Below are 14,731 nucleotides of genomic sequence, written 5' to 3' on the forward strand. Positions count from 1 at the left end.
ATATTTTATACCTCTTCAAGTTTTGATACTCTAAAATATTTCAGCATTCAATCCCACCAAATCTGTTAGACCCATACTGAGAGAATTAGCCCAGATGTAGAAGGTAAAGGAAAGAGAAGTTTCTGAAGCTATTTGATGGCTCTTGGGTAGAACTGAGGGGTCTGGAGCCCTGGGTGGGGGTGGGGGAACAGTTTTAAGGTTGCCACCTTTTATACAGTGAGGAGGCTAGGCAGTCGTTGACCACCTTCTCTCTCCTTTCTACAGCTTCCTCTAGACTTTGATTTCCTCTCTTCATGGTCAGTTTTGTGAACTGATTTTTTGGGAGGATGGGGGGATGGAGAATGCTTTTGTGAAGGAACCTGGTGACAACCTGCTGTGGCAACTGTTCTCTGTTGACTACAGATGTATTGGGAGATGATACAGCGGAATCAGGCTTTCTGATATCAATGGCAATGATTTGATTCTAGAGGTCAAGGGGTTGCAGTTGCCACAATAAGCCAAAGGGAATGATTAGTAATCAGAGTTTTCATCCACAGAAATCTGTGACAACGATTAGTTGATTTTGAAGTTTTGGGAAATGAAGAAAGAAAAGAAAAGAAAAGAAAAAAGAAAGGATATTTCACTAAGGAGCTGCTTGATATGCTAAGGAAAATTCCATGTATGTTGGCCAGAAACTTAACCCATATTTTCAGAGAGGAGATTCATTGTGTCTCACCCAATCCCCAATCTGGGGATTTGGACCCTACTAGTCAAAAATTAGTCAGACTCTAAAGCCCACAGACTAAATATATGGCTCTGGGCAGAAGCTTTTAGCCTTCTTAAATCTCAATACTTTGATTTATAATAAGAAAAATCTACCTAATGATGCTTTTACGTGACTGTTAAATTAAATTTACTACTTTTTAATCTATGTCCCAAATAGCAAAATGGCTATTTTAACTTTCTTAATTTGAATTTTCATTTACCTAGACATTTGTTTTGTTTGTTTAGAGATTATTGTTTTATTTTATTTTTTCTCTTACTTTATTATAAAAGGCATGAAGAAAGGAAGTAGGTCTATCTTGTTCTCTATTATGTTTCTAATACACCGCACACAAGTGGCAGAAACAAAGTCCATTTGCTGAAAACAGTAGAACACATTAGATACTTTTACCTTGAAATTCACAGAATTGTAGCCAGATATTAACAAGCTTATATCCATTTTCATTTACCAACACATCCTGTGTGGTTTTATACATCTGTGTCTGAGTAAATTTTGACTATTTTTGGCCTTTCCTTTTAGTTTTCTTTTGGTACTCTGTGCCTAAGAGACATATCCAAGGTTGAGATTAGTGTCCACTTTCTTTGTACTATTTTCTGGATAATAACACAGTAAACATTTGAAGAGATGGAAAATGAAGATGGGTACATGATGTTGAGTTTCAAGAATCGTAAATCGAAGCAGAAATCTAAAGGTAGGAATATTACTCCCCATCACCGCATTTAGTTTAAAATTTCATGATTCTTCTAGCAAGAGAATTGTCTTAGAATATTTTTAACATCTTAAAATTAATAATAATAAGGAATATAAAAATGGTCATAAATTGTCTGTTAGATTATTTAGATTCATGAAAGCATCAACAATAAAAAGGCTGTATTTTCAGAATCATGAGGTAAGAGAAATGCTAATATGACGATGTGTAATCCTGTGTATTGTAGCATAAGAACATAAGTTTCGAAGAAAAGGCTGAAAAGTCGTGTTTTTACAGAAACTTCCTCCTACAAAACTTAAAGTTTATGGAAACACTAATGTTGGTATGATATCTGTGAAAACATGTTTCGTGAAGTTGCCTATTATAGTGGGAAGGTAAGATCTAGTGGTGGTTGTGGGAGTAACAGTGGTCCTGTAGTGTTTTACAGCTTAAAAAGCATATATATATATAAGCTTATATATATATGCTTATATATGCTTATACACATATAATATTTTTAGTGTTCATAACGTCTCTATAGGATTGGTAGAACCATCCACCAGGAATGCGAGAAGAGAGGGAAAAACAAGAAAAGGGTAATCCTTGCTCCTTAGGGCTGCTCTGTGGTTGGCTTTGTTTTTTCAGGAATTTTGAAAAGAATCTTGTCGAAATAGCCAAGACCTAAGTTAAGATGACATAGGCCAGAAATGGAGAATTACCAGTCACAGTGGCAGTTCTGCCATATATATTGAACGTTCTTGTGTACTATCTCAGTTTATATCTAGCAAATGCAAACTTCCCCTGCGCCCCCCAAAAATGACACTTTTCTCATTATCTGAAGACTCAGGATCCTTTTCATGTTTCAATATCATGAAGCAAATGTTTACTTTTTCGACAGTAACTTACTTCCATGCAGCAAAAACGAGTACCCTTGGTGTTAAATTGTCTGAGGCAGGCCAGGCATGATGGCTCATGCCTGTAATCCCAGAACTTTGGGAGGCAGAGGTGGGCGGGTCACCTGAGGTCAGGAATTCGAGACCTAGCCTGGCCAACACCATGAAACCCTGTCTCTACTAAAAATACAAAAAAAATTAGCTGGGTATGTCGGCGTGTGCCTGTAATCCCAACTACTTGGGAGTGTCGGCGTGTGCCTGTAATCCCAACTACTTGGGAGGCTTAGGCAGCAGAATCGCTTGAACCCCGAGGCGGAGGTTGCAGTCAGCTGAGATCATGCCACTGCACTCCAGCCTGAGTGACGGAGCAAGACTCCATAAAAAAAAAAAAAAAAAAAAAAGTTAGTCAGACCCTAAAGCCCACAGACTAAATGTATGGCTCCGGGCAGAAGCTTTTAGCCTTCTTAAATCTCAATACTTTGATTTATAATAAGAAAAATCTACCTAATGATGCTTTTACGTGAATGTTAAATTAAATTTACTACTTTTTAATCTATAAACTACTTTTTAATATACAAATGTGTACAGAGACTGAAAATCTGAGTATTGATACATAAAATATAAGATAATATCCATTTAAATTATGAAAGAAAGAAGGATAGGGCTGGGAAAATAAATTGGGCCAGAAAAATTACTGTAGGCATGTTTGTGCTTGCCATACATTTGCTTCCAAGCTTCCCTGTTATTGTTGACCTAAGGGAAGTTGTTCAATTCACCTTGTGTATAAGATAAAGTTACACCTATTGCTTAAGATAGATATAAATAATCTTGGTCCTAAATCAGAAAAAGTATTTTCCTGAGTTCTCATGAAGCACATAAAATAATACAATTAGTGTTCTTGCAATAGTAGCACTAGCAGATTTTGCAGGGTAGTTTTCTTCATATAGCCCCATGTAAGCCAATGGCATCTAGCCCAGCATTGCTAAGATAGGTCAGCATACTGCACTGCAGGTACTCCGCTCTCTGTTCATCTGGCTTGATATAGTATGTAAATCATGGCTTACATGAAAATATTAATTTTTGATCTATTGTTAGGTTTTTTATAAATCTTATTTGGCAAGAAGTTTAAAGTCTCGCTCCCTGGGAGGGAGGGAACTTTCCATGTATGGAAAGACCACTTGTTCTTTGTTACCAATTAACTACAGATCCATATACCTGTGACTGGTATTTTCTCATAAAATTGCAGAAATGTATTTTGACGATTTTCAATTAAGTAGAAGTATTTCCATGTTTGCTTGAACATCAGAAATATCTACAGGGAAGAAAAAGAAAGAAAATTATTTTGGACTTACACAGTAATACAGACAATTGAGTAGTAAATTTCAAAAGGTACACTACATATAGTAAATTCTCTAAGTATATACTATAGATCTAATCAGATGCAGTAAATCCATAAAACCTATTGAAGTAAGGCATCCACATGGAAATTAGATTTGAGAAACAGCACTTTTATTATGACGTAGAAGGCAAATTATTTGTGAAATGTACAACCAAGGTGATGAAGTTAAATGCTTGTTTATAGATAAAATAATAAAAACTAGGGAATAATTATCAGAGTATCTCAAATTACTTTGCTTTCTCTTTGGCCACTAGCCTGGTAAGTTGGCTAGAATGATTCTAGATTGAGATATTAATTATATGATGTCTGCATATAAAAGGAACCTGTTATAATTTTGTGAAAAAAGTGTATAAATCCAATTTGTTCAAAAGTGCTAATATGTGGAAAAAAGTAGATAAAATTGAAAGAGGATTATAATATACATGTCCCTGTTTAAATGCTCTAGAGATTATTTGTTTATTCCTCTGTAAGGAAACTGTTCTTGTCAACTCTAACGTGATGAAATACTGTAGCAAAGCTGCCATATAAACATCATGAATTGGAGATCTAACACTACCTAGGGTGAAACTGATTCCTGTCTGAAGAGTCAAACCCAGAAAATATAATATATTACAGGTATAAGGTGAAATAAAATGTGGATATTTCCAGTACAGTGATTGGTATACAATAGAAGTTTAATAAATATTTCTTTCCCTCTTTTATTTCTTAACGTCGACTCACTAAATTGAATAGAACACGTAATTGTGCCTGACATAGATATATACATTTTATATATTATTCTTTCTATATAATTTACATATATAGAAAAATATGTTTAGATTGTATATCTTTATATTTTATATAACAATATGCATAACAAATATTTATATCTTATATAATTTATATAAATAATATATGTCATATTTATTTGTATGTATAATATGTATGGAATTTAAGACATCATTTTTAGGTCCTCAAAAACACCACCAAATAATTAACAAATCTATGTCAGTACAATCCAAAACATTTAATAATAGTAGTATCTCCTTGATTTGGGATTATAGACTTTTTGTTTTTAAATTTTCATTTAATCATAAATTCTAATGACATATCTGAAATGAACATGAACTGTCTCTGTAATAAAAATGAAAAAAAATGTATAAAGTGAATAATCACAAGAATTCTAAAATTCATGAAGTAAAATTCAACATTTCAGATTTCTCCCTATATCCACAATATTATTGTCTTCTGCTCATATTTGGATGCATTGGGATCCTTATTTTCATTATGACAGTGATTGGCCTGAAGTTCTGGCGTGAGTAGTACATTTTTATTTATTTGAACATTTTCGGAAGATAAATGTTGATCCTTCATTCCTCTGAATGCCAAGACAAGCTATACATTGTAGCCCAAAACTGGTATATGTCTTATTATAAAATTATGTTAAATTTAAAAAATTAAATGCTCAAATGCAAACTTGGTATTTATTCTGCATCTTTTCTTATAAAGAACCCCCAATAGAGGTTGACTTTATTATCTTATAATGAAAAAGGAATGTGTTTTTACTAAAGAGTATGTGCTCATTGGTATCATTTTGTGAGATCATTATTTAAGTATATATATATTTTTAAGACTCCTCTGAAAACCATTTTAGACCTCCAGATTTTTTTCTTCCTGAAGTGGTACTTTTATGTGTATACTGTAGCTATTCTATTTGAACCAAAGAAATTCATAGTTTCTTTGATTTTTCTGTCTTGCTTTTAAGGCTGTGAGCTAAAATGAGTAGTGTTTTACATACAACATGACAGGAGATAGATTTTGGGGGCTTCTGAGATGAGATTTCTAAAAATAGGTGAGTCCTAAAGCAACTTCTGTAGTGTAGAAGATCCTTTACTTCTTAATAAAGGATCTATTTTTGTATTGGGCAATTGGGCAATTTTGTGTTTTTCCCAATACAACAAGGGAAAATGCCAGACTTTTCTCAGACCAAATATATATTCTACTTAATGTATTTTTTATCTAAATATCAATCAGATACCTCAAATGTGTTTAGTGCTATATTGAAATCAATTACTAATCACCCGAAAAGGTCCACTTATTTAACATTCAATGTTAAACGACTATTTTTAGTTATTATGAATCTACCTAAGTAAGTATCGCTTTCTGTTAACCAGTAATTCTAAGAAGTTGAATCCACTGTAGTAATTACTATGGCTTTAAAAATGGTCCTAAAATTCAGGAGTAGATAATTTCTTGTTAGACACTGAGTATGATTTTTACAGGCCAGTCTGCTCTCTTGTAAATCAGTTTTCTCTTCAATAAAATATAAATGGTAAAATGACATAAATGATGCAATAATTATTCTTTTAAAGAAAACCGCTATTGAGAAGAAATCAATAAAATTTGATATGTTGATGAATTACTAGTAGAAAAAATATTTTTTAGCCATATTTTTATTCTAATAAATTAATAACAATTACAATATGTGTGTTTCTATAAAATTTGTCCTTGGATTTTGACCAGTTTAAAATATTCTTCATGGCTTCCAGTCAAAATGGAGTATTGACCATAAATATTTATATCTCCTCTCTTCCAAGAATCTATCCGTAGAACAAGAAAAGATAACAAAATAGAGTAAATTAATCAAAGCACATAGAATGGAAAGGGAAGAAAATTTAAAAACAAATGAAAAGTGGATAGTATAATGCTATTGGATAAATCAATGGGGAGAAACTTAGTTCAAAGAAAGCGTAAAAGACAGCTTCTGTGTAGATGAAAGCTGTTCATCATGGCTAAGCTAAGGCAGGGCTCCACTTCAGAGAGGAGAGTCAGAGGGTAAATGGAGGTCTAAAACAAGGTAATTCTTTAATACATACAATGCTTATTACCCATTACATTTAAAAATAAAATAACTTTTGAAAGTCAAAAAAATGAAGCAAACTAATTAAGTGAAAGACTTCCTAAGCCATGCTCTTTTCGATTGGTGTCTTGTCAATCTGTCGGTCTATTTACACAGTGGGTTTTGCCCCTATAGCATGGAAAAAAAAAAAAAAAGAACTCTCTAAAACAGTGAGATATATAGATAGAGCTAGGTAGAGCCCCCGATTTATGGACTGGTGGTCCGTGCAATAAAGTGTATACCCCCTTGTTTTGGTTTTGGAGTGAGAGAGGGGAGTAGTGTATAGGTCTACCACATAGCTTGCCTGTTTCTTGTGACCTGTCTTCTGAAAAGTCATGATAGCTAACCAAATATCCCAGAGCATAAAGAAAAATGTCAGAAAAAAAATAATAAATATAAGAGGATATCTGAGACAAAAAAAATTAAAAAAAAATACCTGTTTATCCAGGAAGGTCAATAGCTCTTTTAACAAGCTTCCAGAAGAAGAAAATAGGTGAAAAAAAAGTACATATAAAATAATGAAAAAAGTAATATAAACCATTTTTCTAGAGTAAAAGCAAAACCAAAAATCATGAGTTTTCAGCTTGCAAGAACCCACTAAGTTCAGAACAGAATACAAAAATAGATAATACCTGGAAAGAGATGATAGATTAGATAGATAGATTTAGATAGATAGATAATTTCAGAACACCATGAGTAAAAATATAATCCTAAAGGGTTTACATAAATAGTTTTCCCCCAAAGCAAATTAGCATCAGATTTTAAATGCACCTAAAAAGACTTTACTGGAGCAATGATGTCTTCAAAGGTATGAGCAATCTTGATTTTAACATAAATTTAAAACAAGAGTAATTAAGTAAATATTTTTTCCATTCATTCTTTTGGAATAACAAGAGCAAAAAAGAATGTGGGAGGTGGGTGGCTAACTTAAGAGAGAATCAAGGTAGCCCCAGAATATAATTAAAAGACTTTACAAATGAACAAGTGTTCTGTTTTCCTAGCTAGCAATTAATTCTGTCTACATGAAAACAAACTCTAAACGATGCAACTAGGAAGCTGAAGGAACTTGATGATATGGTCAAAAGATGTTTTTTTTTTTTTGGTCTGCAGCAAAGGGAAGTAAGATCAAGACTAGGTGGTTGGAGCTCATGTCTGTAATCCCAGCACTTTCGGAGGAGAGGCAGGCGGAGCGCTTGAGCCCAGGAGTTCCACAGACCAGTTTGGGCAACATAGCAAAACCCCGTCCCTAGTAAAAAAAATGCACAAAAATTAGCTGGGTGTGGAGGTGGGCGCCTGTACTCTCAGCTACTTGGGAAACTGAGGCAAGAGGATGGCTTGAGCTCAGGAGCCAGATGTTGCAGTGAGCCGTGATGGCCCACTGCACTTCAACTCAGGTGACAAAGCCAGATTCTGTATATATATAAAATTTTAAAAAGTTAAGAAAAGTAATAAAAATAAAAAAAAGAAAAAAGAACATCAATTTAAAAGTCCAGTGAAAAAAATAAAATAATATACAAAAATGTAACATCATATATGAAGTCTAAGATTGTACATAATATTTAGAATTGTAGGCCGAACGCAGTGGCTCAAACCTGTAATCCCAGCACTTTGGGAGGCCAAGGCGGGCGGATCACGAGATCAGGAGATTGAGACCATCCTGGCTAATATGGTGAAACCCTATCTCTACTAAAAATACAAAAAATTAGCTGGACGTAGTGGTGCATGCCTGTAGTCCCAGCTACTCAGGAGGCTGAGGCAGGAGAATGGTATGAACCTGAGAGGCAGAGCTTGCAGTGAACCGAGACTGCGTGAGACTCCGTCTCAAAATAAATAAATAAATAATAATAAAAAATAATAAAAATAAAAAAATAGAGTTGTGATTTGTACTTAAACGAGTACAAGCAGATATGGTAAAACGTAGTTAAATCTGGGGAAGAAGAGGAGTGGATGCATAGGAGAAGAGAAACTCACAATTTTTATTAGTATGCCTTCATTTTCTGCTGGTACTTTTTCTCATGTACCTAGATTGCTATTAATTTTTAAATGTTTCTCATATCTTTTCTTTGCACTGAGTACAGATAAAAAAATGGATTTCTCCCAGAATGTAAATATCAGCAGTCTATCAGGTAACACTCTTTTTGTTTGTTGTGTGCTACTTTTAGGGGTAAATTTAGTTTTGACTTCCCTCTTCCTGCATTCACCCATGTTACACAGTAAGCCAACAGCGCTAGTGGAGAAAGGTATGAGACTGAAAAGGACATCCTCTTCCTCAGTGCCACTGCTGCATATCAAATGGTTGAAAGGAAGGACGGTTGTAGTGATTTCTAGGAGGAAAAAAATAGGGTTTTAGTGAGTCAACAACAGGATGATAGTGGATTTCCTGCCATACCTAACTTACCGAGTATTTATCGAGCATCCACTGATAGGTGTAACATGTAATGGCTGTAGGCTGTAGTGGGAAGAGTGTGCTTGGGATAGACCTGTGTTTGAATCAAGACATTTCAGCCAACTGTTCCCATGAATTTAGGCAAATTAAACATAATTTTTTAAACTTTCAAATGAGGATGTTATAATAACTATATCATAGAATATTTCATGTAGATTAATCAAACAAGTCTATCCCACACTAGGATTATATTAGATAGCAAGATGACAGCATGTATTAATGAGTTAAGAATATATATGATGTTTCATAAATCTAAATTTAGGTCCTAATAACCTTTTTCAAGTTATACTTGCTCAGGTTACTTTTTTAATCTTAGCTGGACATATAGTTTAATTTCTAAAAATAATTTTTAAATAAAATTTTAGGGTCGTAGTTGACAGACTAAAATATTAACAGTGAAAATATGACATGCTTTAACTTAGAAATATTTAATCCAACCAGCCAACATTCAACAGTAAGCATTTATTACATACAAAGTACTAAATGATAAGACAGTCAAAGATGAATATGACATTCCCACCTCACAAACCTTCTAATCAGGTGGAAGATACGGAGATGTTTACAAATGACCAGGACATAAACGATTTGTCCTTTGCTTTAACAAAGGTATCAATTATGATACCTTTGTGTTGAGTCTTATAGATAGCAGAAATTGACTGGTTCAAGGCTTCCTTTCTGAGGTGGACATACAATTGTACATTAAAGAACAAGTTAGCGGGTAAAGAAGGAAGAGGAGGCTATTCAAGACTAAGGTAACAGTATGAACAAAAAGCACAGGAGAATAAGTACCCAATGCGTCAGTAACAGTAAGTAATCTCACAGACATGAAGTGCAGGATGTAAAGACAATATTGAAATGTCAAAGGAATTAGAACCAGATAGTGGAGGAAATTAAATAATGTTTTTACTTTTTCAGTTTATAATTAACTGTCAAAAATGTTATAATTTGCTTCCTTTGATTATGGGGATTAGAATTCACAAGCTTTGTTCTCCCCTACTCCATCATCCAAAACCCTGCCCGACTCTTGGAAATATACAGGTTAGCAAATTATTCTCATTTTATATAACTGCTTTTTAATGACAGAAAAAGACTTGGAAAAATCTATTTTCCAAGCGGTCACATTTGATAATATTTATATCTTCCCTGTTGGCTGTAAAGTTTAATTAACTTTCCCCTATATTTTCCTTTAGGACACAATTATTTGTGCCCAGATGACTGGCTGTTGAACCAAGGGAAATGTTACTGGTTTTCAACTTCTTTTAAAACGTGGAAAGAGAGTCAACGTGATTGTACACAGCTACAGGCACATTTACTGGTGATTCAAAATGTGGATGAGCTGGTGAGAAATCAAAAACAGGATCTAAATGCACAAGGAAAAATGGCTCGGTGCAAGTTCACTGCCTAAGAAGCATGGGAGGTTTATTGTCCTTGCTTTTGAACATGTGTTAGCCGTAATGTAGTTACTATTGTTCATGAAAAAATGCTAATGTACATGAAAAAATATATTTTATTAATGCCGGCACAGAGACTCACACTATAGAAGGCATCAAAATTTGTTTAAACAAATGAATGAATAAATACACTATTTCCTCTGCAGGAGTTCATACAGAACAGTTTAAAACCTGGACATTTTGGTTGGATTGGACTATATGTTACATTCCGAAACCTATGGATGTGGATAGATGAACACTTTTTAGTTCCAGAATTGTGAGTAGTTATTTGCAAGGGAGGGGTGATAATGTTTATTTATAGAATTATTTTTATATTAAGCTTCCTCACTTTCTATTCTTTTTTCCTTCTTTCTCTGTTTTCCCTTATCTTTAATTTTTTTTCTCCTTTTTCCTTTCTAGCTCTCTCTTTTCTTTCTTTCCTTCCTCCCCCTCCCTTTTTTTTCTTTGCTTACTCTCTTCTTTAACATTCACTAATTTTGAAAAATGGAATGGAAAGTATTCATTTTGTCACCTGGCATTTTAATTGTCCAAAATTCATAATAATTTTTAAATTTCTAATCTGATTTAAATCTCATTTGAAAATAATTGTATGCAAATACTTTTCATGTGGTAAAAGCAAAGACAAAATTCACCTATAAATAAAAGCTGGAATATGTAGAAAGGTCTGGAGTTGAAATCAGTAAACATGGTTTTAAAAATTTTGCCCTTCAGAAATTCAACTGAACTTGTTCATATGTTTCCCTCCCTCCCTCCCTCCCTCTCTTTCTCTCCCTTCCTTTTCTTCATTCCTTCCCTTCCTTCCTTTCCTTCCTTCCTCCCTCCCTCCCTCCCTCCCTCCTTTCCTTCCTTCCTTCCTTCCTCTTTTTCCCTTTCTCCCTTTCTTTCTCCCTTTCTTTCTTTCTCTCTCTCTCTTTTCTTTCTTTCTCTCTCTCTCTTTCTTCTTTCTTTCTTTCTTTCTTTCTTTCTTCCTCTCTCTCTCTTTCTTCTTTCGTTCTTTCTTTCTTTCTTTCTTTTCTTCAGCAGAGCCTTGCTCTGTGGCTCAGGCTGGAGTGCAGTGGCATGATCATGGCTCACTGCAGATTTGACCTTCCAGGCTCAAGCAGCTCTCCCACTTCAGCCTCAGACTAGCTAGAACTACAGGTGTGATGCCATCACACCTGGCTGATTTTTTGTATGCTTTGTAGAGACAGAGTTTTGCCATGTTGCTCAGGCTTGTCTCCGACTCCTGAGTTCAAACTATCACCCACCTCAGCCTCCTAAAGTGCTGAGATTACAGGTGTGAGCCACCACTCCCAGCCTGATACCTGCTTCTTTATCTGTATAAAAAGATTCATGATACTTTCTTCACATTGTTCTTATGTGAACAACATGAGGTATTGCATGTAAGAGTGCTTTAAAATTCTGAAGTGTCACATTTAGATATTTTCTTCTGTGCTTTCAGTTACTAGTCATGCTACCAAAACACTTGAGATGTGGTTAAGTTTGGAGCAAAGGCCATGGAGTGATAGTTCATTTCAGTTTAGATATTTATCTACACCTGGATACATCTATTCTACATTTATTATCATCCTTCATGAACATAAAACTAAAGGATGAAGTAGTGTCCATTTCCTGGACCTGCTTTTAATGCAATCTTTGAAAAAAATAAAAGATTTCTTACTAATTTTTATTATAATTATTTTTTACTTTTTTTGGAAACCAGCATTACTATAAAGGTAAAATATCCCTTTTAAAAGCTTTTATCTTATCACTTAAGGAAAATGACAGACATGCAGGTGGTTATAACAGTGTTTAGTCTGTATTTTCTTAAATAATCATTAGTAACTAGAAAGACTAGTTTATGAAATAGCTGTCTTCAAAGGCATTCCATTAATATGTCGCGCATCATCCTAACCTTATACTGTGGAAGTTATATGAGGAATTTAAGGTCATTTAATAGTTTTTACTCTGACTTAAACAAAATCCTGGGCAACTGCCTCCCAACTCACATTGTTATAGCATACCTGTCACTGTGTAATTTCTATTAAAATTTTTCATTTTGGCATCTACCTACCTTATAAAAAATTATTTATGCTGCTATGTGGAAAATTAATAGATGGGAAACAAAATTGAAATTATGGAGGTCAGTTTGAAGGCTATGGCTAGAGATAAGGGAAAGAGATTGGTAGCTTGAGTCTAAATTGAGAAGCTGGGAGAAGTGAATGAATAGAAGAGATAATCTGGAAATGGAATACTCAGGTCTTTCAGGTATATATAATGAGAGGTTTGAGAGGTAAGGAAGAAGCTGGGATGTCTTCTAGTCGAGCTTGAGCTTGCATGGTGTTGTTACTAAGATAGGAAAGAGGAGAAGAGGTTGTATTAGCAATGAAAATTCCATTCTAGAACCACTGCAAAACTTTGGCTGCTGAAGAATTATCTATAAAATTTTAGCTGGATAAAATTTCAAGAGATACTACCATCATTTTAAGATAGATGCTCAAAAATCTGTCCTTTATCTCTTAGGTTTTCGGTGATTGGACCAACTGATGATAGGAGCTGTGCCGTTATCACAGGGAAGTGGGTGTATTCTGAAGACTGTAGTTCCACATTTAAGGGAATTTGCCAGAGAGATGCGATCTGGATGCGCAATAGAACCAATGTTGTATAAATGTACAACAAAATGTAGAAATACTTTGCACGTTAAAGCACAGCCAGATTTTAAAGACTTGGGTTTTTTAGGTAAAGTTTCTAACAGAAAGTTTCTGCTAATAGACATCATCTAAATAAGAGAAAAGTATTTTATCCTAAATTGATCACAAAGACAACTTCTGAACAGAACTTTTACTCTATACTTGGATTTCTGGTTTGTCTTTTCCATGGCATTGATAATAAAAGCTAAATAAAAAGTTAGTAATTCTTTTAATAGTTATTTAATAGTTTGATATTTTTTGCAATTAAAATAGCATAGAATAAAACAACTTTAAAGGAATGTTATTTAGCTATATGTGCTATGTGGTAGATTGGAAGGAAAGAAGCAGTATATGTACAAATATAATATTTGAAGCACGGAATTCTGAATTTTTCATTTGTGTATCATAGCCTGAAGTGTTTGGCGGGGAGCGGGTAATGAGAAATTACCTAATATGTATAATGTACAATATTTAGGGGATGGATAAACTAAAAGCTCAGACTTCTCCACTCTGATTCATGTAACAAAATTATACTTGTACCGTTTAAACGCATACAAATAAAAAAAAAAAGTCATGTGGCCAAATATTCAAAACAAAAAGAATAAAAGCAAATCTGTGCATGTAAATTAAGAATTGAAAGAAATATGTATGGATGTTAACAGTGCCTATTCTTTTTCTTTAGTGAAATACAAATTTATTTCTTTTTCTATCCAAATATAAAATTTTAATGTAATGCTTCTAAATGAAAAAACTACAATAACTTGTTTTTATTTTTAATACATGTCTTTATTCTTTAAAGCTTTATTGAGGTCAAATTGATATACGAAATATTGCACATACTTAATGTATACTTTCTGGTGAGTTTGTATATACCTGAGATGCCATTGCCACAGCTAAGGTACTAAACGTATCCATCACCTCCAAATATGTCCTTATGTTCTTTTCTGTCTATCTGATTTTATTTTTATAAGAACACAACACGAGATACAGTCTCTTAATTTTTTTTTTTTCAAGATGGAGTCTCGTTCTGTTGCCCAGGCTGGAGTGCAGTGGTGCAATCTTGGCTCATTGCAACCTCCGCATCCCAGGTTTAAGTGATACTTACGCCTCAGCCTCCTGAGTAGCTGGGATTACAGGCATGCACCACCATGCCCAGCTAAATTTTGTATTTTTAGTAAAGACTATATTTCACCATGTTGGCCAGGCTGGTCTCCAACTCCTGACCTCAAGTGATCCGCCCGCCTCGGCCTCCCAAAGTGCTGGGATTACAGGCATGAGCCACCGTGTCTAGCTTCTCAATTATTTTAAAGTGCACATTACTAAATTGTTAATAGTAGGTACTACGTTGTAGAAGAAATCTCTAGAACTTATTCATCTTGCATAAATGAAACTTTCTGTGCTTCGAGCAGCAATTTCCCATTTCCCTTTCCATCTATCCCCTGGAAACTAGCATGCTATTCTCTGTTTCTCTGGGTTTTATTTTTAACAGAAAAACACAAAGCCTTATTTTTTCAGTATATTAAAAAATTAAATTTAATCTAATT

The 14,731-nt window shown here is 34.1% G+C and overlaps 1 protein-coding gene across 5 annotated transcripts in view; it reads left to right on the forward strand.

Moving 5' to 3' along the window:
• Nucleotides 1-13,757, forward strand: part of KLRF2 (killer cell lectin like receptor F2) — a 25,033-nt gene extending 11,276 nt beyond the window's left edge. The window contains exons 1-6 of one of the 5 annotated variants that reach the window (XM_033223447.1): nucleotides 740-1,454; nucleotides 4,939-5,037; nucleotides 8,700-8,747; nucleotides 10,258-10,406; nucleotides 10,665-10,774; nucleotides 13,021-13,757. In XM_033223447.1, the coding sequence (XP_033079338.1) occupies nucleotides 1,388-1,454; nucleotides 4,939-5,037; nucleotides 8,700-8,747; nucleotides 10,258-10,406; nucleotides 10,665-10,774; nucleotides 13,021-13,165 (618 nt within the window). In that variant the 5' untranslated portion in view covers nucleotides 740-1,387 and the 3' untranslated portion in view covers nucleotides 13,166-13,757. Of the gene's footprint in view, nucleotides 1-739; nucleotides 1,455-4,938; nucleotides 5,038-8,699; nucleotides 8,748-10,257; nucleotides 10,407-10,664; nucleotides 10,775-13,020 lie in introns of those variants that run through there. The other 4 variants (XM_033223446.1, XM_033223448.1, XM_033223449.1 and 1 more) reach the window with 4 other exon arrangements.
• Nucleotides 13,758-14,731: the final 974 nt, after the last annotated feature.

This window comes from Trachypithecus francoisi, unplaced genomic scaffold, assembly GCF_009764315.1.
Source record: "Trachypithecus francoisi isolate TF-2019V2 unplaced genomic scaffold, Tfra_2.0 Lachesis_group11, whole genome shotgun sequence".
NCBI lineage: Eukaryota > Metazoa > Chordata > Mammalia > Primates > Cercopithecidae > Trachypithecus > Trachypithecus francoisi.